The following is a 23,782-nucleotide window of genomic DNA, read 5'->3' on the forward strand; positions in this document are numbered from 1 at the left end:
TACAGATTTTTTCAAGTGGTTTTGTCTTTGCGGGTGTAATAAAAATTACATGTTTATATCTAATCTGCATCTTCTCTCTAGGGTTACACTCACTTAATTGGTATTATAGTATATATTTAATTATACTATCAGCCTAAAAAGGTTGCTATCTTAATATACTGTCAGGGATCCTAAATTCGAAAGATACATACTGTCGTTTATATTTTGCAAACAATTTCGTAAATGTTGCACTTTGTATTACAATCGAAATCACCAAATCCTTTTTCTACGACTGAAAGGTCTGGGATTTGGATGCGAGCGAATTATTTCTATTGTAGAATAATTCAGAATAATTACTTTTGTTTAATCTCTTTGAGTATTTAACGTACCTGGTGTTAATTTAAATACATGTTTTTTTTTAACTATTGCATTGATTAATAAACAATATTTTGAAAAGTACATATAATTTACATATATAATTTTCTTATTATGAAATTATTCTTTTATTTATGAAGATTTTTCTTTCAAATTACTTCGTATATACTTACATCACCCTACTATCAGTAATCCCCTCAATATTTTCTACGTTATAGCAGAAATCCCTCATCCAACATTTTAGAATATTACAAGAGATATATCAATTACTTATGTATCCAATCGAAAGTTATAAAATTAATTGGCAGACAATGAAGATATACCGAATTTTAAAATCCCACATGGGATTTTCTTCCTATGTGTTCTTCAAGAGTTCAAGTCCCAAAATCAAGTATCAATATACCGTACTGGAATAGTAAAAATGAAATCTTTTCGGCAATACGAAATTGTATAAAGAAAATTTGTTCCAATAGTGGACGAGCTGAATATATTCGATCAAATCAATTAATAACAAAAATTCCATGAATTTTTGGAAACTGAACAATTCACACGGCGAAAGAAGTTTTCTGTCTAGATTTACAATTGGAATTTCAAGTGGAATTACGGTATACACTATTAAAGGGCGATTCAAATGTTCAAAATTATTGAATTAAGGATAATATCAAGGAAGATGATAACTGTCAATTTTAAGGAAGCACCAAAATAAACATCAAGAATTATCAAGAAAGATGGATTAAAATAAAATTTCAATCGTTGTTTATCCAGGAATCTTATACATATTGCAATATAAGAAGCTGGTTATTTTCCTCTTTTTCATAAATCTTGGTGGAATCATTTGAAAATTTTTGGATTTTTTAAGGATTTAATTTTTAATCCGCTCAACTTTTCTTATTTCATGTATATATTGGACTAAATTACCAAGCTTTTATATATTGTTAATGTAATATTGCTAATGTAAAATATTTATGTATCAATGCTTACATTGTTTATCGATTAACTTATAAATTCGTCTATATAATCAATGGAAGTCAGTATTTGAAGAGTTTTTTAAGACTGAATTCTAAACCTACATTGAAGGTAGAAGAAGCTGGTTATTTTCCTCTTTTTCATAAATCTTGGTGGAATCATTTGAAAACTTTTGGATTTTTTAAGGATTTAGTTTTTAATCCGCCCAACTTTTCTTATTTCATGTATATATTGGACTATTATTAAATTGCCAAGCCTTTATACTACTAATCGTCTATAATATTGCTAATGTAAAATATTTATGTATCAATGCCCACATTGTTTATCGATCAACTTATAAATTCGTCAATAACTATAATCTATGGAGGTCAGTATTTGAAGAGTTCTTTAAGACTGATTTCTAAACCTACATTGAAAGTTACCGAATGAAAGCAATCTGTCTCTTTTTTTAAATATATGTAGTATTATTGATGCCAAGCCGATCCCATTATTTGATAATAGATATCAATTAATTTTAAACAAAAATACTTTTCTTAAAATTAGAAAAAAATATACGTTTACAACACGTCCCTGCTCGGGCGCCATTTTTAAATTTAGTACTTTTAGTTGTTTCTGAAATACTTTTCTTCTTCCTTTCGTGGAATTGGAATATTTGATAAGTTCTGTAAGACTGATCAATATTCTAAGATATCAATCTAATTCTCTTAAATTGTTTTATCTAAGAACAAAATATTTTTCTAAAATTAAAAAAAAAAAATATGGAAAAAATATAACAAAAATATACTTTGTTTTCATAATTACAAGAAAATCATTAATTTGCTGGCCATGTTGACCGTTTAATAAAAAAAAACATTTTGTGTAAATAAATTCGTTTAAAAGAAACAAAATGAGATACACATTTTTTTTTTTAGAATAATATATTAAAAGGAACATATTATCCACTTAAACGAATGAGATAATAGTTGGATATTTTATTAAATTTAATTTAACACAGTAATTGTTGCTCGGTCACCATTTTTTATATACTATTTAAAATTTTTTTCCTCTTTCTTTTTTATGGAATTTGAATATTTGATAAATTCTGTGAGACTAATTCTAAAATCATTTTTAAAGATATGCTTCTTTTAAATATTTAAAATTAGTTTTTGTAATTGAATCATAATTTAATCATAAATATTTTCTTAATCTTAGAAAAAAAGGTATTTTTCTAAAATTTTAGAAAAAATATTACAATCAATGTACTTCATTTTCCTAATGTATCTTTTCATAATCACAAGAAATTCATTAAAAAAAAATTAGAAAAATATTAAAGACAATGTACTCCGTAATGTATCGTTTTATAATCACAAGAAATTGATAAAAATGCTGGCCATATTTATATTTATAATTAGAATTAACAAACAAACAAAAAAAAACTATATAATAAATTCAAATATTATTTTTTTCAATTCTAAGAAACATATAAAACTAAAAAAATTACATTAAGCATTTTTAATCTACAATATTTGTTTTTTTTTTATTATTAGAAAATAAAAAATATTTTTGTATATATTATAAAATGGAGAATACAAACTATATAAAATTAAACAAATGAAATAAATATTGGAAATATATTAAAATTTAATTTAAAATAGTTATTGTTAAAGTAGTTATTAGGAAAACATATATCTCTTTTATAACAACAAAAGAAGTACCATTAACTAATTTATAAATATTATAAATAATTTATAAAAATTTATTTTTAATGTTGAAATAATTGTATTTAAAAACAACAACAAAATCAAAATTTTTTGTACACATAAATTTCATTACTTTTTCTGTTTTCAATAGAATTACCGAATTACACACATTATCGAAATACTAAAATTAGTTATAATAATTAATTTTAGTATTATAATGATTTTCACAAATGGCACTAAACCAGTAAATTTTGTATACATTGATATAATATAATATATAATATTAAAAAAAACACATCAAATGAATTATATTAATGAGAAATATATTAAAAATTTACAATAATGGGTTTTTAATGTTATGTAATATTCTTACATAAAATAAAAAAAACACATAAAATTCAATTATTTTCATAAAAAATATATGTAAAAAATTAAAAATGAAAAAAAAAAAATATAAAAAACACATTGAAAAATTTTAATATGTTCATAAGAAATATATGTAAAAAATTAATTTGTAGTTTTAGTTGTAAAATTAATTTCCTCAATTGGTTTTTAAGATTGCAATATTTTACGTAATAAAAATATAATATTTTATTCAAAATATATGTATGTAATATGTAACACAAATATTATAATAAGAATTATTAGTTTTTGTTTTTTTTTTGTAAAATGAATTACCCTTTTTAATATTTATTTTCGTACGCATTACTTTAATAAAAAATATGTAAAAACGAATTGGTCTTACCACATGTAAAACATGAAGAAATTGTTTTTATCAAAAGTTTACAAAATATACTGAAATAATAAAAGCAAAAAATAAATAAATAAATAAATATACGAGTTTTTATTTCAATGAAATTGGTACAATTGGAATTATAGGAGTGAAAAAGGTTTGTTATGAACTAAGATCATTTTTTTTAGAAAACGTCTAGAATTCTAGTTTAGCTTGAATAGCATACACTAGTAGAGAATACCTCGTAATATCAACGACTTTTTTATTAAAATTGAGCCAATTATGAAAATTTTCGTTTCGATAACGAAAACTTTCATAATATAAAAGAACATTTTCGTAGTCTAGATGAAAAAAATTCATTGTGTCTGCAAAAGGATTTGATTGGCTTACTTTTAAAGAAATTTTCTTTGTGTTTAACTCCACTAGAAGTTCAGAAATGTCATTATCTAAAATGTTATCCATGTTTAAGTTTTTCTACCAAAAATGGTAGATTTTTTACTCTTTGGTAGATTGGTAGAATTCTTAATGCAAGATGGTTGGATGGACGCACGTTTCGGAATTGCCACATTCCTCATCAGCATCCTCTCCTTGCAGCAAAACTATCTACCAATTGTCAGAATAAAATCAGGCAGTTCCCTAAACCCAAAAGTGAACCACCCTTGAACCTTCCGAAAAAAAGAGGAAGCATGCTCAAAATAACCCCAGCCAACTGCACTCAAATCGATGGAAAAAAGATGGCAATGGAAAAGAGATATAAATAAACATAAATTCTTACATGTCGGCATAAGACGGCTATCATGTAAAACCTTTTTTTGGAAGGTTCAAGTGTGGTTCACTTTTGGGTTTAGGGAACTGCCTGCATTTATTCTGATAATTGGTTGATAGTTTTGCTGCAAGTAGAGGATGTTGATGACGAATGTGGTAATTCCGAAACGTGCGTCCATCCAACCATATTGCAGTCTATAGGGCTTTGCCCAAATAAATTTGACAAACATTATTTTCCTCTGTTGTCAAAATTTTCTATAGAAATAAAAGTTTGACAAAATTTTTTATAGAAGCAAAATTTTGACAAAATTTTCTATAGAAATAAAATTTTGACAAAATTTCGATAGAAATAAAAATTTGACAACATTTTCCATAGAAATCAAATGTTGAATAAATTTTCTATAGAAATAAAATGTTGATTTTCTAAAGAAATAACATTTTGACAAAATTTTCTATAGAAATAAAATTTTGTCAACATTTTCTACAGAAATAAAATTTTGACAAAATTTTCTATAGAAATAAAATTCTGGCAAAATTTTTTATAGAAATAAAAGTTTGACAAAATAGTTTATAGAAGCAAAATTTTGACAAAATTTTCTATGGAAATAAAATTTTGACAATATTTTCTATAGCAATTCAGTTTTGACAAAATTTTTTATAGGAATACAATTTTGACAAAATTTTTTATAGGAATAACATTTTGACAAAATTTCCTATAGGAACAAAATTTTTAAAAATTTTCTATAGGAATAAAATTTTGACAAATTTTTCTATAACAATAAAATTTTGACAAAATTTTCTTAGAAATAAAATTTTGACAAAATTTTCTTAGAAATAAAATTATAACAAAATTTTCTATAGAAATAAAATTTTGACAAAATTTTCTATAGAAATAAAATTTTCACAAAATTTTCTTAGAAATAAAATTATAACAAAATTTTCTATAGAAATAAAATTTTGACAAATTTTTCTATAGCAATAAAATTTTGATAAAATTTTCTTAGAAATAAAAATTTGACAACATTTTCTTAGAAATAAAATTTTAAAAAAAATTTTCTATAGTAATAAAATTTTGACAAAATTTTCTATAGAAATAAAAATTTGACAAAATTTTCTTAGAAATAAAATTTTAACAAAATTTTCTATAGGAATAAAATTTTGACAAAATTTTCTATAGGAACAAACTTTTGAAAAATTTTTCATAGGAATAAAATTTTGACAAATTTTCTATAGAAATACAATTTTGACAAATTTTCTATAGAAATAAAATTTTGACAAAATTTTCTTAGAAATAAAATTTTAACAAAATTTTCTATAGAAATAAAATTTTAACAAATTTTTTTACAGATATAAAATTTTGACAAAATTTTCTATAGAAATAAAATTTTGACAACATTTTCCATAGAAATAAATTTTTTATTGTTGTTGCTTAAAACCATGCATTGACTAAACTACAAATGTAGCTTAACCAAGCACGCTGAAAATAAACCCAGCCAACAGCACTCAAATCGATAATTTGACGGTGGCAAGGGAAAAGAGATATGTTTGTACGAATTTATTTCGGCATAAGCCGGCTATCATGTAAAACCTTTTTTCTGAAGGTTCAAGTGTCGTTCATTGTTGTGTTTAATGAACTGCCTGAATTTATTCTGATAATTGATTCATAGTTTTGCTGCAAGTAGAGGATGCTGATGAGGAATGTGGCAATTCCGAAACGTGCGCCCATCCAACCATCTTGCAGTCTATAAGGCTTTGCCCAAATAAATTTGACAAACATTATTTTCCTCTGTTGTCAAAATTTTCTATAGAAATAAAATTTTGGCAAAATTTTTTATAGAAATAAAAGTTTGACAAAATATTTTATAGAAGCAAAATTTTGACAAAACTTTCTATAGAAATAAAATTTTGACAAAATTTTCTATAGGAATAAAATTTTGACAAAATTTTCTATAGGAATAAAATTTTGACAAAATTTTCTATAGGAATAAAATTTTGACAAAATTTTCTATAGAAATAAAATTTTAACAAAATTGTTTAAAGAAATAACATTTTGATAACATTTTCTATAGAAATAAAAGTCAAATAAAATTTTTTACAGGAATAAAATTTTGATAAAATTTTCTAAAGAAATAAAATTTTGACAAAATTTTCTATAGAAATAAAAGTTTGACAAAATTTTCTATAGAAATAAAATATTGACAACATTTTCTATAGAAATGAAATTTTGACAAAATTTTCTATACAAATAAAAGTTTGACAAAATTTTCTATAGAAATAAATTTCTGACAACATTTTCTATAGAAATAAAATTTCTACAAAATTTTCGTTAGAAACATTTTTTGACAAATTTTTTTTAGAAATAAAATTATTATTGTTGTTTTTGATTTCAGCTTAAAACCATGCATTGACTAAACTACAAGTGTAGCTTAACCAACAGAGGAAAAGTATGATTGTCAAATTTATTTGGGCAAAGCCCTATAGACTGCAAGATGGTTGGATGTACAGCTGTTTCGGAATTACCACATTCTTCATCAGCATCCTTTACTTGCAGCAAAACTATCAACCAAATATCGGAATAAATTCGGGTAATTCACGCAACCCAAAGTGAACTACACTTGAACCTTCCGAAAAAAAGGTTTGATAGTCGACTACTGCCTAAACAAATTTGCAAGCATACAAAATATAGAAATAAAATTTTGACAAAATTTTCTATAGAAATAAAATTCTGACAAATTTTTTTATAGAAATAAAATTTTGACAAATTTTTTTATAGAAATAAAATTTTGAGAAAATTTTCTATTTGACAAAATTTACTATAGAAATAAAATTTTGAGAAATTTTTCTATAGAAATAAAATTTTGACAAAATTTTCGAAAGAAATAAAATTTTAACAAAATTTTCTATAGAAATACAATTTTGACAAAATTTTTTTATGGTAATAAAATTTTGACCAAATTTTCTATAGAAATAACATGTTGACAATATTTTTTTTAAATTTATAAAATTTCGACAAAATTTTCTATAGTAATAAAATATTGACAACTTATTGGCCCTCTCTCGTAGGTGTAGATAATAAACAGTTCTCAGCAATTGAGTATGATTAATGTTCTTTAGCTCATTTCACATCCATGACTCTATGAAGTCGTTGAAACAAAAGCTTTATTGTTTGTTTATTAAACCTGTTCCTTGAATTGTGAGCTAAATCGATAATGGAAATCGTGCCCATTAAAAACAAATTCGAAGGAGCTGCTTGCAAAAAATAAGCAAAATATTATAGGAATTGTAACAGGAACTAAAAAGGTGATTTTCGAGTTTTTCAGAAATAAGAAAAATCGTTTTTTTCGGGATTTGTAAAAATTTCAGTTTCGATTTTGCAAAATTTTTAAAAAGAAGACTTTCGACTTTTGTGCAACTTACAACTATTTGATTAGATGAGATAAAAAGGGGTTTTGCCGGAAATGCAATGAAAGAATCGTTCCGATGATTTTAACCGCCACCGATTTCTTTGGCAGAGGAAACCGTTGTCGATTATGTCGACTCTTTTCGATTCAAATATTGTCGTTAGGCCGAAGAAGTCGTATTGTCTCTATAAATAAGTGATTCGACTTAAAAATGGGTATCTTTTCATGAAATAAACATTTTTTTACTAAAGTCAGCTTGGCTTTAATAATTGAGAAAAAATCTTCAATGGTTTTTATTTTATACTTTTAATTATCTGCTATAATTTAGATTTTTTAACTAACATTTATCTAAAGGTGTATAACCTTGTTCATACATAGCAAATAGAGAATGGAAATTCGATAAAAAAAGATATCTATCCTAATTTTTAAAAGATTCTGTATTTAAATAAGCCGCATCTCGGAATCTATACCAAAAAACTTAAGGGAAGGCTAAAATCTTTGAATTCAAATAATTTTGTTGAGAGCATAATTTTTTAAAGTTGAAATGGAAAGTGAACAATTTTTGTACTGGTACGATACCCAGTTCCCTAGGGGCAACATTAAATTATCTCAAGGCAGAATATGTTACGTTAATGATATAAACATGTGAAAATAAAAATGGTAAATCGACTTGGGTTTTTTTCTCAATTAGGGCAAGGTAATGCATTAAACTACGTGAGAAAGTTACACTTACCTGAAGACACCCGTAAACAATGGCATACATATACCAATTGTCTGTCTTCTAAGTTGCACTGGGGGAGTTGTTTTTTTTTTTTTTTTTTTTTTTTTAAATTAGCAAAATGTTGAAAATTTAAGCTTTACAAAAAGCTATAGAGAGAATTTTTACATTGCCCGAAATACAATACATTGGAGAACAAGATAGTTTGAAGTATTCATTCATTTTAGCTAGAGTTTTTTTTTATCTTTTAATATCAACATGAGTACATTTTATGTCAATTTAAATGGGGTAAGTACCATGTTTTGTTTATTGTAAATATATGCAGAGTGTTATGAAATTGGTTCCATATATACATACATCGCCTGATAAATGCCGCCAAGCATTGTAGTTCATAATGTTGAAATTTAAGCCAGATCGTATTTGAATTTCTTTGGAAGCAGGAACGTTTACAGAAATTAGAAAACATAAATATCGGTTGTTAATTCGATTCTTGTGTTTGTGAAAAATAAATCGAACAACCATTTGATAAGATTTAGTTCGGTTTACAAAAAAAAAAAAAAAATAAAAATATAAAAATAAATAAAATAACTTTAGTGATTATTATACTTTGATAGTTTCCGTCAAAAAGTAGCTTAACGTGTTCCAACGTAATTGGAAGGAAGATGAGCCATTTCCGGTTCTCGAAATCTGCTATCATCAGGGCTGCCAATAAAATTTCAAGAAAAATCGTTACTTTTTTCCCAAGAAATCATCATAATCGTCACCTCTATTTTACAAATCGTCAAAAAATCTGCAATGTAAACAATATTAAAACCAAACTAATTTTTTGCTTAAAAACAAAAGTATTTATTCATATAAAGAACAGAAAATTAACATACCCAACTATGAAATTTCAACAACAAAAGCGATCAATTTCGTATATAAAAAAAAATAATTTTTATGATTAGATTTAATTTTTTATTTAAAAATAAGAATAAATATCTTTAATATTTACGTAAAGGGTGATACGGTCAAAATTTGGTCAAGGGAAAACGCGTGTAAATCGGTGAAATCGTTTATTTAAAAAATCAAATTAAATTTCTTTTTCAAGTTCAATTAGTATAAAATTCAGGAAAAATATTCAGTTAGGCTTTCGCTTTTCCAAATCCGAATTGCCGGGCCTCACGCTTGACACCTGCCATCAGATTTTGTACAGCCACCTTGTCCACCTTCTTCGCCGCAGAAAGCCAGTTTGCCTTGAACTGCTGCTCGTCTTAGCAGTTTTTTTTTGTCTTTTTAGGTTCCGCTTGACAATAGCCCAGTATTTCTCAATTGGGCGGAGCTCTGGCGTGTTGGGAGGGTTCTTGTCCTTGGGAACCACCTGCACGTTGTTGGCGGCGTACCACTCCATGGCCTTTTTACCGTAATGGCAAGATGCCAAATCCGGCCAAAACAGTACGGAACAACCGTGTTTCTTCAGGAAAGGCAGCAGACGTTTATTCAAACACTCTTTCACGTAAATTTCTTGGTTGACAGTCCCGGAAGCTATGAAAATGCTGCCTTTCAAGCCACAGGTACAGATGGCTTGCCAAGCCAGATATTTCTTTGCGAACTTTGACAGTTTTATGTGCTTGAAAATATCTGCTACCTTTCCCCTTCCTTTTGCCGTATAAAACTCCTGTCCCGGAAGCTGCTTGTAGTCGGCTTTGACGTAGGTTTCGTCGTCCATTACCACGCAGTCAAACTTCGTCAGCATCGTCGTGTACAGCCTCCGGGATCGCGCTTTGGCCGTTGTATTTTGTTTATCATCGCGATTTGGAGTCACTACCTTCTTGTAAGTCGATAGTCCGGCTCGTTTTTTTGCTCGATGCACGGTTGTAGACGATACACCCAGCTTATTTGCGGCATCTCGGAGAGAGAGGTTAGGGTTTCGCTTGAAACTACCGGCAACTCTCTTTGTCGTCTCAGCGGCTTCCGGTTTTCGATTTGCCCCCGATCCAGACTTCCTGGCTGTCGACAAACGTTCCCCAAACACTTTAATTACATTTGTAACGGTTGATTTGGCAACTTTTAGCGATTTTGCCAGCTTTGCGTGCGAGTAGCTCGGATTTTCGCGATGCGCGAGCAAAATTTTGATACGCTGCTCTTCTTGCTTGGACGGCATTTTGACAACTGAAGAGTGAATTCCAAAATCAAAATAGGAGCAACATTCTACACACACACACCTTCAAAATGAGGGGTGTTCAGGTTTTTTAAATTTGAAAGAAATACGTCAAGTTTATATTGACCAAATTTTGACCGTATCACCCTTTATATATTGTTGAAACGATTTTCCAAAATTTGACCATAAAACTTTAATTGATTGACTCTCTAATTAAGAGTTACAATTTTCTATAGAACTAAAATTTTGACGAAATTTTCTATAGAAATTAAATTTTGCAAAAATTTTCTTTCTTTCTATCTTTTTTTTCTACCGAAATAAAATTTTGACGGAATTTTCTATATAAATAAAATTTTGACGAAATTTTCTAGAGAAATAAAATTTTGACGAAATTTTTTTTAGAAATAAAATTTTGACAAAATTTTTTATAGAAATAATGTATTGACAAGATTTTCTATAGAAATAAAGTTTAGACGAAATTTTCTATAGCAATAAAATTTTGACAAAATTTTCTATAGAAATAAAATTTAGAAAAAATTTTCTATAGAAATAAAATTTTGACAAAATTATCCATAGAAATAAAGTTAAGACAAAATTTTCTATAATAAAATTTTGACAAAATTTTCTATAGAAATAAAATTTTGACAAAATTATCTAAAATTGCTGCAAGTAGAGGATGCTGATGAGGAATGTGGTAATTCCGAAACGTGCGTCCATCCAACCATCTTGCAGTCTATAGGGCTTTGCCCAAATAAATTTGACAAACATTCTTTTCCTCTGTTGGTTAAGCTACTCTTGTAGTTTAGTCAATGTATGGTTTTAAGCTGAAATGAAAAGACAACAACAATGCTTAAAGAACAAAACCAACAATAACAAAACAAAACAAATGGAAAAAGAAGAGGAGGCACGCTCAAAATAAACCCAGCCATGTGAATTCAAATCGATGATTTGACAGTGGCATAGGAAAAGAGATATGTTTGTTTCGAGTTTATTTCGGCATAAGCCGGCTATCAATGTAAAACCTTTTTTCGGAGGGTTCAAGTGTGGTTTTTGTTGGGTTTAATAAACTGCCTGAATTTATTCTGATAATTGGTTGATAGTTTTGCTGCAAGTAGAGGATGCTGATGAGGAATGTGGTAATTCCGAAACGTGCGTCCATCCAACCATCTTGCAGTCTATAGGGCTTTGCCCAAATAAATTTGACAAACATTCTTTTCCTCTGTTGGTTAAGCTACTCTTGTAGTTTAGTCAATGTATGGTTTTAAGCTGAAATGAAAAGACAACAACAATGCTTAAAGAACAAAACCAACAATAACAAAACAAAACAAATGGAAAAAGAAGAGGAGGCACGCTCAAAATAAACCCAGCCATGTGAATTCAAATCGATGATTTGACAGTGGCATAGGAAAAGAGATATGTTTGTTTCGAGTTTATTTCGGCATAAGCCGGCTATCAATGTAAAACCTTTTTTCGGAGGGTTCAAGTGTGGTTTTTGTTGGGTTTAATAAACTGCCTGAATTTATTCTGATAATTGGTTGATAGTTTTGCTGCAAGTAGAGGATGCTGATGAGGAATGTGGTAATTCCGAAACGTGCGTCCATCCAACCATCTTGCAGTCTATAGGGCTTTGCCCAAATAAATTTGACAAACATTCTTTTCCTCTGTTGGTTAAGCTACTCTTGTAGTTTAGTCAATGTATGGTTTTAAGCTGAAATGAAAAGACAACAACAATGCTTAAAGAACAAAACCAACAATAACAAAACAAAACAAATGGAAAAAGAAGAGGAGGCACGCTCAAAATAAACCCAGCCATGTGAATTCAAATCGATGATTTGACAGTGGCATAGGAAAAGAGATATGTTTGTTTCGAGTTTATTTCGGCATAAGCCGGCTATCAATGTAAAACCTTTTTTCGGAGGGTTCAAGTGTGGTTTTTGTTGGGTTTAATAAACTGCCTGAATTTATTCTGATAATTGGTTGATAGTTTTGCTGCAAGTAGAGGATGCTGATGAGGAATGTGGTAATTCCGAAACGTGCGTCCATCCAACCATCTTGCAGTCTATAGGGCTTTGCCCAAATAAATTTGACAAACATTCTTTTCCTCTGTTGGTTAAGCTACTCTTGTAGTTTAGTCAATGTATGGTTTTAAGCTGAAATGAAGAGACAACAACAAAATTATCTAAAGATATAAAATTTTGACAAAATTTTCTATGGAAATAAAATTTTGAAAAAATTTTCTATAGAAATAAAATTTGACCAAATTGTCTATAGAAATAAAGTTTAGACGAAATTTTCTATAATAATAAAATTTTTACAAATTTTTCTATAAAAATAAAATTTTGACAAATTTTTCTATAGAAATAAAATTTTGACAAAATTTGCTACACAAATAAAATTTTGACAAAATTTTCTACACAAATAAAATTTAGAAAAAATTTTCTATAGAAATAAAATTTTATTATGAAGTGAAGATCGAAGTCTTTAGACCCAAGTAAATTTTGCTGTAGAAGTAATGACTTGGAGGTTCATTTGAACGAAGAATTTAAAAAACAAAATGTTCTCCTATTTTACTGTTTATCCCCAGTTACAGGCAATTAGGATGATAACAGGTTGGCTGATAAGTCCCCGTTCTGACACATAGATGGCGTCGCTAGTATGAAATGCATATTATTTTTATATAGTACCAACCTTCAAATTATTCGTGTCAAAATTTGACGTCTGTAAGTCAATTAGTTTGTGAGATAGAGCGTCCTTTGTGAAACAACTTTTGCTATTGTGAAAAAAATGGAAAAAAGGAATTTCGTGTTTTGATAAAATACTGTTTTCTGAAGGGAAAAAATACGGTGGAAGCAAAAACTTGGCTTGATAGAGAGTTTCCGGACTCTGCCCCAGGGAAATCAACAATAATTGATTGGTATGCAAACTTCAAGCGTGGTGAAATGAGCACGGAGGACGGTGAACGCAGTGGACGCCCGAAAGAGGTGGTTACCGACGAAAACATAAAAAAAAATCCACAAAATGATTTTGAATGACCGTAAAATGAAGTTGATCAAGATAGCAGAGGCCTTAAAGATATCAAAGGAACGTGTTGGTCATATCATTCATCAATATTTGGATATGCGGAAGCTCTGTGCAAAATGGGTGCCGCGCGAGCTCACATTTGACCACAAACAACATCATGTTGATGATTCGGAGCGGTGTTTGCAGCTGTTAACTCGTAATACACCCGGATTTTTCCGTCGATATGTGACAATGGATGAAACATGGCTCCATCACTACACTCCTGAGTCCAATCGACAGTCGGCTGAGTGGACAGCGACCGGTGAACCGTCTCCGAAGCGTGGAAAGACCCAAAAGTCCGCTGGCAAAGTAATGGCCTCTGCGCATGGAATAATTTTTATCGATTATCTTGAGAAGGGAAAAACCATCAACAGTGACTATTATATGGCGTTATTGGAGCGTTTGAAGTTCGAAATCGCAGCAAAACGGCCCCATATGAAGAAGAAAAAAGTGTTGTTCCACCAAGACAACGCACCGTGCCACAAGTCATTGAGAAGATGGCAAAAATTTATGAATTGGACTTCGAATTGCTTCCCCACCCACCGTATTCTCCAGATCTGGCCCCAGCGACTTTTTCTTTTTCTCAGACCTTAAAAGGATGCTCGCAGGGAAAAAATTTGGCTGAAGAGGTGATCGCCGAAACTGAGGCCTATTTTGAGGCAAAACCGAAGGAGTACTACACAGAAAAAAATATCACCAAAATATTTCCAATTAAAAAGTTAATTGAAGTTGAAATTTTTTTCAATTAATAAATTAATTGGTACAATTAACTTTTTAATCAAGATAGAAACATTAAGTTAATTTAGTCAATGATTGAAAATTTAAAAATTTTTAATTAAAAATTTAATTGATACAATTAACTTTTATTCAAATTCGGAAGACTAAGTCAGTTAAAAAAGTGATGAACATTTTTTTAAATTTTTAATTAATTTTTTTTTCAAACAATCAATTGTTAATTCAAATAAAAATTCTGAGCCAATTCAGAATGTAATTGAAAATAGTTACCTTTTTTAATTACAAAATTAATTGAGTTTTGCAATCAACATCAATTAAATTTTTAATTGAATCAATTAAAAAATTAATTGAAATTTGGTAATGAAATCAATTAATTTTTTAATCAAGAATTTTTTCTATGCCCAATTAAAACTGTGATTGATACTATCATTTTCGTGATTGAAGACATTTCAATTAAAAAATTAATTGGATCAATTAATTTCGTGATTGAATCAGAAAAAAAATTTTTTGTGTGTACCAAAATGGTATCAAAAAATTGGAAGGTCGTTATAATCGTTGTATCGCTCTTGAGGGGACTATGTTGAATAATAAAAACGAATTTTGACAAAAAAAATGTGTTTTTCTTTGTTAGACCGGGGACTTATCAGCCAATCTGTTAAGTTTGCCTTCTGTCTCTTCAAGAAGTTAAATCGAGGAACCCTTTTTTATAGAGGCTATATCAAATACATACCGATATAAACTATATAACTCTTTATGGACCAATAATACCTCTATATATCAGCCAAATCGGGTATTAATCGGGTATAATTGTGATGTCTTCATGACAAAGAAATCAAATCGGGAGATCGATCTATATGGCTGAACCATATACAGCAGTCCTATTTGTGAACATAAAATATCTCTAGATTTCGAAAATCAAACAAATCACATAACAAGTATATACAGAAATAAGCTAGACCGAGCCGAATCTTAAATACCCACCACCATGAATCAAATACAATAGTTTCCTTTGAAAACTCTTCGTCGTAAAATTTGGAAATTTTACATTCAGTTTCAAGCAATTTTCATGATCAGTGCCCCTTCTATACCCTCAAGAAGTGAAATCGATCTATATGGAGGTTCTAGAATCTAGACCTCAAATTGGAGGACCGGTTTATTAGGGAGCTATATCAAAACCTGTACCGATACACAATATATTCAGCACACCCATTTGTAGCCCTACAAAATTTCCAGATATGCAATTTCAGGCAAATTATATAAAAACTACGGATGCTAGAAGACCAAGAAGTAAAATCAGGATATCGGTCTATATGGGGGCTATACCAAAACATGGACCGATACACACCATGTTCGACACACATGGTTCTAAAATACCTCTAGATTTCCAATTTCAGGCAAATTTGATAAAAACTACCAAATTTAGAAGCCCAAGACCCCAAATCGGCAGGTCGGTTTTATGGGGGCTATATCAAAATCTGGACCAAAATAGCCCATCGTGAACTTGACCTGCCTGCAGACAGAAGACGAGTTTTTGCTAAATTTCAGCACGATAGCTTCCTTATTGAAGACTATAGCTTGATTATAACAGACAGAAGGACATGGTTATATCGTCTTAGAATTTCTCTCTGATCAAGAATATATATACTTTATATAGTCGGAAATATATATTTCGATTTGTTACAAACGGAATGACAAGCTTATATCGGTGTCTGCAATCCCCAGGAAGCTAAATGGGTACAATATTCATCACCTCTTTATGAACCTTTTACTTTCAAGCAAGTCAGATAAAAAGTTAAAGTTAAATCAGAACATCAGTCTAAATATATGGGGCCAATACCTAAGTATGACCCAATACACACCATATTCGGCAAAACCATTTATGGACCTAAAGTATATCTAGATTTCGAATTTCAAATACATTGGCTAAAATTACGGTGCATGTTCGAAGTATTCGATGTTCTAGTGAAGGCAATTCACTTTACAAACATTTCGAATTATTCGAGTAATGAATAACATACAACAGAAACATTGAAAAGCGATTACAATCCCAGCTAAAAATGGAAGTTGTTCCACAAACATTTCTTTCAAAGCGCATGGAGAGATTTGAACCAGCGTTCTTTAGTTTTTCATTCATAATAATAAAGAACATCTCAGGAAGTAGTTGGAATGTCATATCGTGGTGTCATATTAGATTCATATCACAAACATTTGAATAGACGTTGTGATGCATTGTGTCCAATGGCGTTTGTAGGTCATTGTGCTGAGCCGTTCTGTTATGGTGCCAACAGACCCAGGTTCAACACCCGGTGGAAGCGACGAAAGCAATGCAAAGGATCCAAAAATGGAGTACTTCCGTCCTATGGCCCATAAGCCCATGTAAAATTCATTGTAGACGATCCAGGTTTGCACTACTTCCGGATCACAAATTGGGGATGTCAAACATTGCAGGTCCCTCACATTCAAAAGTGATCGTTGTCCAATTCTTTCCAATTTTTTTTGGTTTTGTTGTCATTGATACGCCACGAGTAAAACAGAAGATTTTCAGTATTATATCTACTTTGTAGATATAATACTTTGCTTACAGACAGTATAAAAAGCTGTCAATAAAACAAAAAGCACGTACCTGTAATTTATAGTTCGACAGATGTGTCTTGGTAACACTTCGTGTCATCTACGCTGTAATGCGGGTCCATGCTCAAATTTACTAGTACTGACACATTTTCATATAATATAAACAAGTAAGGAAAGTCTAAGGTCGGGCGGGACCGACTATATTATACCCTGCACCACTTTGTAGATCTAAATTTTCGATACCATATCACATCCGTCAAATATATTGGGGGCTACATATAAAGGTTTGTCCCAAATACATACATTTGGACAGAATTTGATAGACTTTTACAAAATCTATAGACTCAATATTTAAGTTGACTAATGTACTAGGGTGGAACACAATTTTAGTAAAAAAAATATGGGAAACATTTAAATCTGAAGCAATTTTAAGGAAACTTCGCAAAAGTTTATTTATGATTTATCGCTCGATATATATGTATTAGAAGTTTAGGAAAATTAGAGTCATTTTTACAACTTTTCGACTATGCAGTGCCGATTTAAAAAGGAAAATGTTGGTATTTTGACCATTTTTGTCGAAATCAGAAAAACATATATATGGGAGTTATATCTAAATATGCATCGATTTCAATCAAATTTGGCGCACATGACTATATTACTAATTGTACTCCTAGTGCCAAATTTTAACCAAATTGGGCCAAAACTCTGGCTTCTGGGGCCATATAAGTTCATGTCGGGCGAAAAATATATATGGAAGCTATATCTAAATCTGAACCGATTTTAATCAAATTTGGCACACATGACTATACTAACAATTGTACTCCTTGCGCAAAATTTCAAGCTAATCGGGATAAAACTCTGGCTTCTGGGTCCATATAAGTGCATATCGGGCGAAAGATATATATGGGAGCTATATCTAAATCTGAATCGATTTCAACCAAATTTGGCACGCATAGCTACAATGCTAAATCTACTCCCTGTGCAAAATTTCAACCAAATTTGGCCAAAACTCTGGCTTTTAGGACCATATTAGTCCATATCGGGCGAAAGATATATATGGGAGCTATATCTAAATCTGAACCGATTTCAATCAAATTTTGCACACTTGACTATACTACTAATTGTACTCTCCTAGTGCAAAATTTCAACCAAATTCGGCCAAAAATCTGGCTTCTGGGGCCATATAATTCCATATCGGGCGAAAGATATATATGGGAGCTATATCTAAATCTGAACCGATTTCAATTAAATTTTGCACACTAGACTATTCGACTAAGTGTTATGTTTGTACAAAATTTCAAGCAAATAGGTGTAAAACTCTAGCTGCTGGGTCCATATTAGTGCATATCGGGCGAAAGATATATATGGGAGCTATATCTAAATCTGAACCGATTTCTTCCAAAATCAATAGGATTCTATTCTGACCCAAATTAGGAACATGTGCCAATTTTGAAGACGATTGGACTTAAATTGCGACCTAGACTTTGATCACAAAAATACCACACTCCACAGCAAACGTAGAAATTTTTAAAAACTAAAATTAGATGATAGCTGGAGAATAATTCATTAGATGGAATATTCTGTTCAAAAAATAACCTAAAACGAAATAACTCAAGCTGTTTTAATACCAAAATTGATAATGATTTACTCAGAATGTGCAGTTGTCATTTACCATCTGTGATAACACAAGTTTGACTGTGATATTAGATTAAGTTAATTATTCTTGCAATTAGTAAATATGTGTTCTATGTCGTGCTGTAATAGTGTCGTATTAATAGACGTATATATTTTTTTGCATAAGTAATGGACGAAAATTGAATATCCAATAAATAAATCATCCCTGATGAAGCTGGAAATAATCCCAGCGAAACGTTGGATGGAAATAATGGAATAATTCAATTCTTGCTTTATTCGCATTTTAAAGTGACCTTGAAAGCCCATTAAAAAACAAAAGTTAATAATTAAGGAAAAAAGGTCGATAAACTAAATAAACTTAGAGACTTTTACTAATTATGATAAAAACAGTATAAAAAATAACCACTCAATACTCCATTAATAACAATATTTTAGAAAAAAAAAATTATAAAAAAATTACGAAATATATTTGTGTATATATATATATATATATATATATATATATATATATATATATATATATATATATATATATATATATATATATATATATATATATATATATATATATATATATATATATATATATATATATATATATATATATATATATATATATATATATATATATATATATATATATATATATATATATATATATATATATATATATATATATATATATATATATATATATATATATATATATATATATATATATATATATATATATATATATATATATATATATATATATATATATATATATATATATATATATATATATATATATATATATATATATATATATATATATATATATATATATATATATATATATTTTATTGAAATGCATAGTTGTGTACATTAATTTTCTGTTTTTTATATGAAATAAATACTTTTGTTTTGTGTTTACCCAAAAAAAAATATGTTTAATTTAAATATTATTTATATTGCCGATTTTTTTTAACGATTTTTAAAATGCAAGTGCCGTTAATGATGATTTTTATCGAAAAAAGTGACAATTTTTCTTAAAATTTTATTGGCAGCCCTGGTCATACACATATGTCATCCCTAACCACAACAATATAGGTTGAGCAACAGATGTGCGTGATTCCACTGCATTGACTACAAGCGCTCTCAATTAATTTTTTTTTGTATGATTAAAGGGGGAAATAAACACGAAACAAAGAGAATGCCACCGAGAAGAGTATAAAAACCATACAATAAACAAATGTGAGAAAAATGTTTATTTTTCTACAATTTGAAGTAAGAAAATAATCACAAATACCAATGGAATTAACACACATGAATGAATGCTTTAGTGTAAAATGTTGGATAGCAAAGCGAAATTATTAGTGGCAGTAGCAAAACAAACATCGGGACGAGTAAAACCAAAAAATATTATGTTTGAATCGAATCGCATCGCTGACGAAACATATGTTCAAAACGGAAAGTGAAAAATTCATTAAAAAAATAAATTGAGGTGAAATAAATACAAAACATATAAAAAATTAAATAAAATTGACGAAGCTTAAAGCCAATGACCTTGTGCGTTAGAATATCAATATAAAAAAATTAAACAAATACTAATTTACATACAATAAATTTTTATGAGTACATACATGTACTCACAATTAAATAATTAAAAAAAAGAAAAGAAACAACAAACGAAAAAATTCATATAACATACATACCTAAATATGTACATACATATGTTATGAATATTTTATTGGAAAATACTTTAAATAATTATTTATTTTAAAAGTATTTTCATATAGATTTTATTTATAGTTTGAAAAAAAAATAGAAATTTATGATATAAAGATCTCTTGTGCCAAAAATAAAATCAGTGATGTGAATTACTAAGGTCAACAACGAAACATATTTATAAATATTTAATATATATTTATGGCAAAGAAAAATTCGAACACTTGTTGAATTAGCTAACTTAACGAAAACCTTTACCATTTTAGGTGCCTATACGACCCTACACAAAAAAAAATCAGATTCAACCGACTTCGATTATTTCGACATTTGAAAATTTGACTTTTAGTCAACTTTCGACTTTTCGGGTATTGAGTTTTCGACCTTTCAACCTTTTCAAAACTTCGAAATTTTGTAAAAGATGAGTTTCCCATTATTTTAAAATGTAAAAAAATTAATTTCAATTATCTAACTTATCTAAAAGAAACACTGAAAAATATCAATAAAATTTCTTCAATTAAAACTTTAATTGGATTTTGAAAAATAAATTCAATCAAAAGATTAAATGTTTTCATTAACACTAGTTTACAAAATAAAATTTTTTTCATGTACATTTGATGAGATGTGACTTTTTTTGTGTATTTTGATATGCTGAATTCGAAAAAAAAAAAATATTTTTTTTATTGAACAGTTTTTGAGGTATCGCGTTATTTTTGGTTGTTCGCTCTTTTTTCACTAAACAAATTATATCTCTAGTTAGAAATGTCCAATTATGTTTAAGTTAAGTGGTTCAAAAAACATCGATGCAAAAACGGCACATTTTCAAAAAAAAAATCATGTTTTCCAGTGATCCTTCTTTGAATTTTTACACACACCCAGAAAAAAGTGCCTACGGAACTAAAGGAAAAAATGTTCATCAATTTAGTTTAGCCAATTTATCTCCATTAAGTTAAATTTTTGTTTAAAATAATAAAATTTACTTGCTTCAGTACAAAATTCTAAACTGAAAGCAGTTAGGAATAGTTCATTAACTAGAATAAGGCATGGAATTTTACTAATACGGTTTTCTTCGCTGGGTATAAGAATTTACTACTGAACAAGAAAATTTTATTCACTGATAACAAAGCATTCGTAAAAATAAAACCAAGATTCCTCAAATCTAGTAAAATTTCTTATAAAATGATAATTCTGGCATGGTTATTAACGGCCACACAGAAAAAAATATAACCAAAATATTTCCAATTAAAAACTTGATTGAAGTTGGAAATTTTTTCAATTAATAAATTAATTGATACAATTAACTTTTTAATCAAGATAGAAACATTAAGCTAATTAATTCAATCATTGAAAATTTAAAATTTTTTAATTAAAAAATTAATTGATCCATTTAACTTTTTAATAAAACACGGAAGACTAAGTCACTTACAACATAGTGTTCGATTTTTTTTAATTTTTAACTAAAAATTTATTTCAAACAGTCAATTTTTTAATCAAACTAAAAACACTAAGTCAGTTAAATTGAGGTTTGCATTCAACATCAATTAAATTATTAATTGAATCAATTAAAAAATTAATTGAAAATTGCTAATAAAATCAATTAATTTTTTAATCAATTATTTTTTTATTTTCCAATTAAAACTGTGATTGATACTATCACTTTCGTGATTGAAGCCATTGCAATTAAAAAATTAATTGGATCAATTAATTCCGTGATTGAATCCAAAAAAAAAAAAGTTGTGCATATACTAGCACAATGTACCAAATTTCAACTGACTCGGATGAAATTTGCTCTTCCAAGAGGCTTCAAAACCAAATCTCGCGATCGGTTTATATGGGGGCTATATGTGATTATGGACTGATATGGACCACTTTTGGCATGGTTGTTGGATACCATATACTGACATCACGTACCAAATTTCAACCGAATTGGATAAATTTTGCTCTTCCAAGGGGCTCCGGAGGTCAAATGTGGGGATAGATTTATATGGGAGCTATATATAATTATGGACCGATTTCGACCAATTTTTTGCATGAGTGTTTGAGGCCATATATTAACACCACGTACCAAATTTCAACCGAATCGGATAAATTTTGCTCTTTCAAGGGGCTCCGGAGGTCAAATGTGGGGATAGGTTTATATGGGGGCTATATATAATTATGGACCGATTTCGACCAATTTTTGCATGGATGTTTGAGGCCATATATTAACACCACGTACCAAATTTCACCACGATGGGATGAAATTTGCTTCTCTTAGAGGCTCCGCAAGCCAAATCTGGGGATCGTTTTATATGGGGGCTATATATAATTATTGACCGATGTGGACCAATTTTTGCATGGTTGTTAGAGATCATATGCTGACACCATGTACCAAATATCAGCCGGACCGGATGAAATTTGCTTCTCGTAGAGGCTCCGCAAGCCAAATCGTGGTGCAATGGTTAGCATGCCCGCCTTGCATACACAAGGTCGTGGGTTCGATTCCTGCTTCGACCGAACACCAAAAAGTTTGTCAGCAGTGGATTATCCCACCTCAGTAATGCTGGTAACATTTCTGAGGGTTTCAAAACTTCACTGCAATCTGGACTCGGCTATAAAAAGGAGGTCCCTTGTCATTGAGCTTAACATGGAATCGGGCAGCACTCAGTGATAAGAGAGAAGTTCAGTAATGTGGTATCACAATGGACTGAATAGTCTAAGTGAGCCTGATACATCGGGCTGCCACCAAACGTAACCTAACCTAATATACCCCCATCCTATGGTGGAGGGTATAAAAATGTCTTTGGAAGTTCAACTTTCTTCACAATGAGTTTATTTTAACTTAAAGAAGGGGTCACTTTTTTCTGGGTGCAAGGTGTCATTGCCGACCAAGGGCTCCGACATCAACTGACAGCATAAGGGCTAATATAAGGTCATTATTTTAAGGCCTCAAATAAGTTCTTTATAATGTGTGATAAAATAAGGCCTTTTAGAATGTATACATGACATTTTTTTTGAAAATTTGTCCTTTTTGAATCGATCGAACAACTTAACTTAGTTCAGATCCAATTATACACGATTATTCGTTATCTCAATACCTTTCATTTAAGTACCAAGTACTAACTCGAGATATAATTTGTTGGGTGAAAAAAGAGCGAAAAAAAACTAAAAATAACGGGATATCTCGAAAGCTGTTCCATAAATTTTTGTTTACCTTGTTTTTCGAATTCAGCAGACCAAAATACATAAGAAAAGTCACCTCTCATCAAATGTACATTTTCAGTGTAAACTAGTGTAATTATACCCTACGCCACACTGTGGAACATGGTATTATAAGTT

The 23,782-nt window shown here is 29.2% G+C and overlaps 1 protein-coding gene across 3 annotated transcripts in view; it reads left to right on the forward strand.

Annotated features, from left to right (window-relative positions):
* Positions 1 to 1,916, forward strand: part of dbr (debra) — an 83,940-nt gene extending 82,024 nt beyond the window's left edge. For 2 of the 3 annotated variants that reach the window (XM_075296835.1, XM_075296836.1), the window contains exon 7: positions 573 to 1,916. In XM_075296835.1, coding sequence (XP_075152950.1) covers positions 573 to 669 — 97 coding nt within the window. In that variant the 3' untranslated portion in view covers positions 670 to 1,916. The remainder of the gene's footprint in view (positions 1 to 572) is intronic. The other variant, XM_075296837.1, reaches the window with a different exon arrangement.
* Positions 1,917 to 23,782: the final 21,866 nt, after the last annotated feature.

The sequence above is a fragment of the Haematobia irritans genome, chromosome 2 (assembly GCF_050003625.1).
Source record: "Haematobia irritans isolate KBUSLIRL chromosome 2, ASM5000362v1, whole genome shotgun sequence".
Lineage (NCBI taxonomy): Eukaryota > Metazoa > Arthropoda > Insecta > Diptera > Muscidae > Haematobia > Haematobia irritans.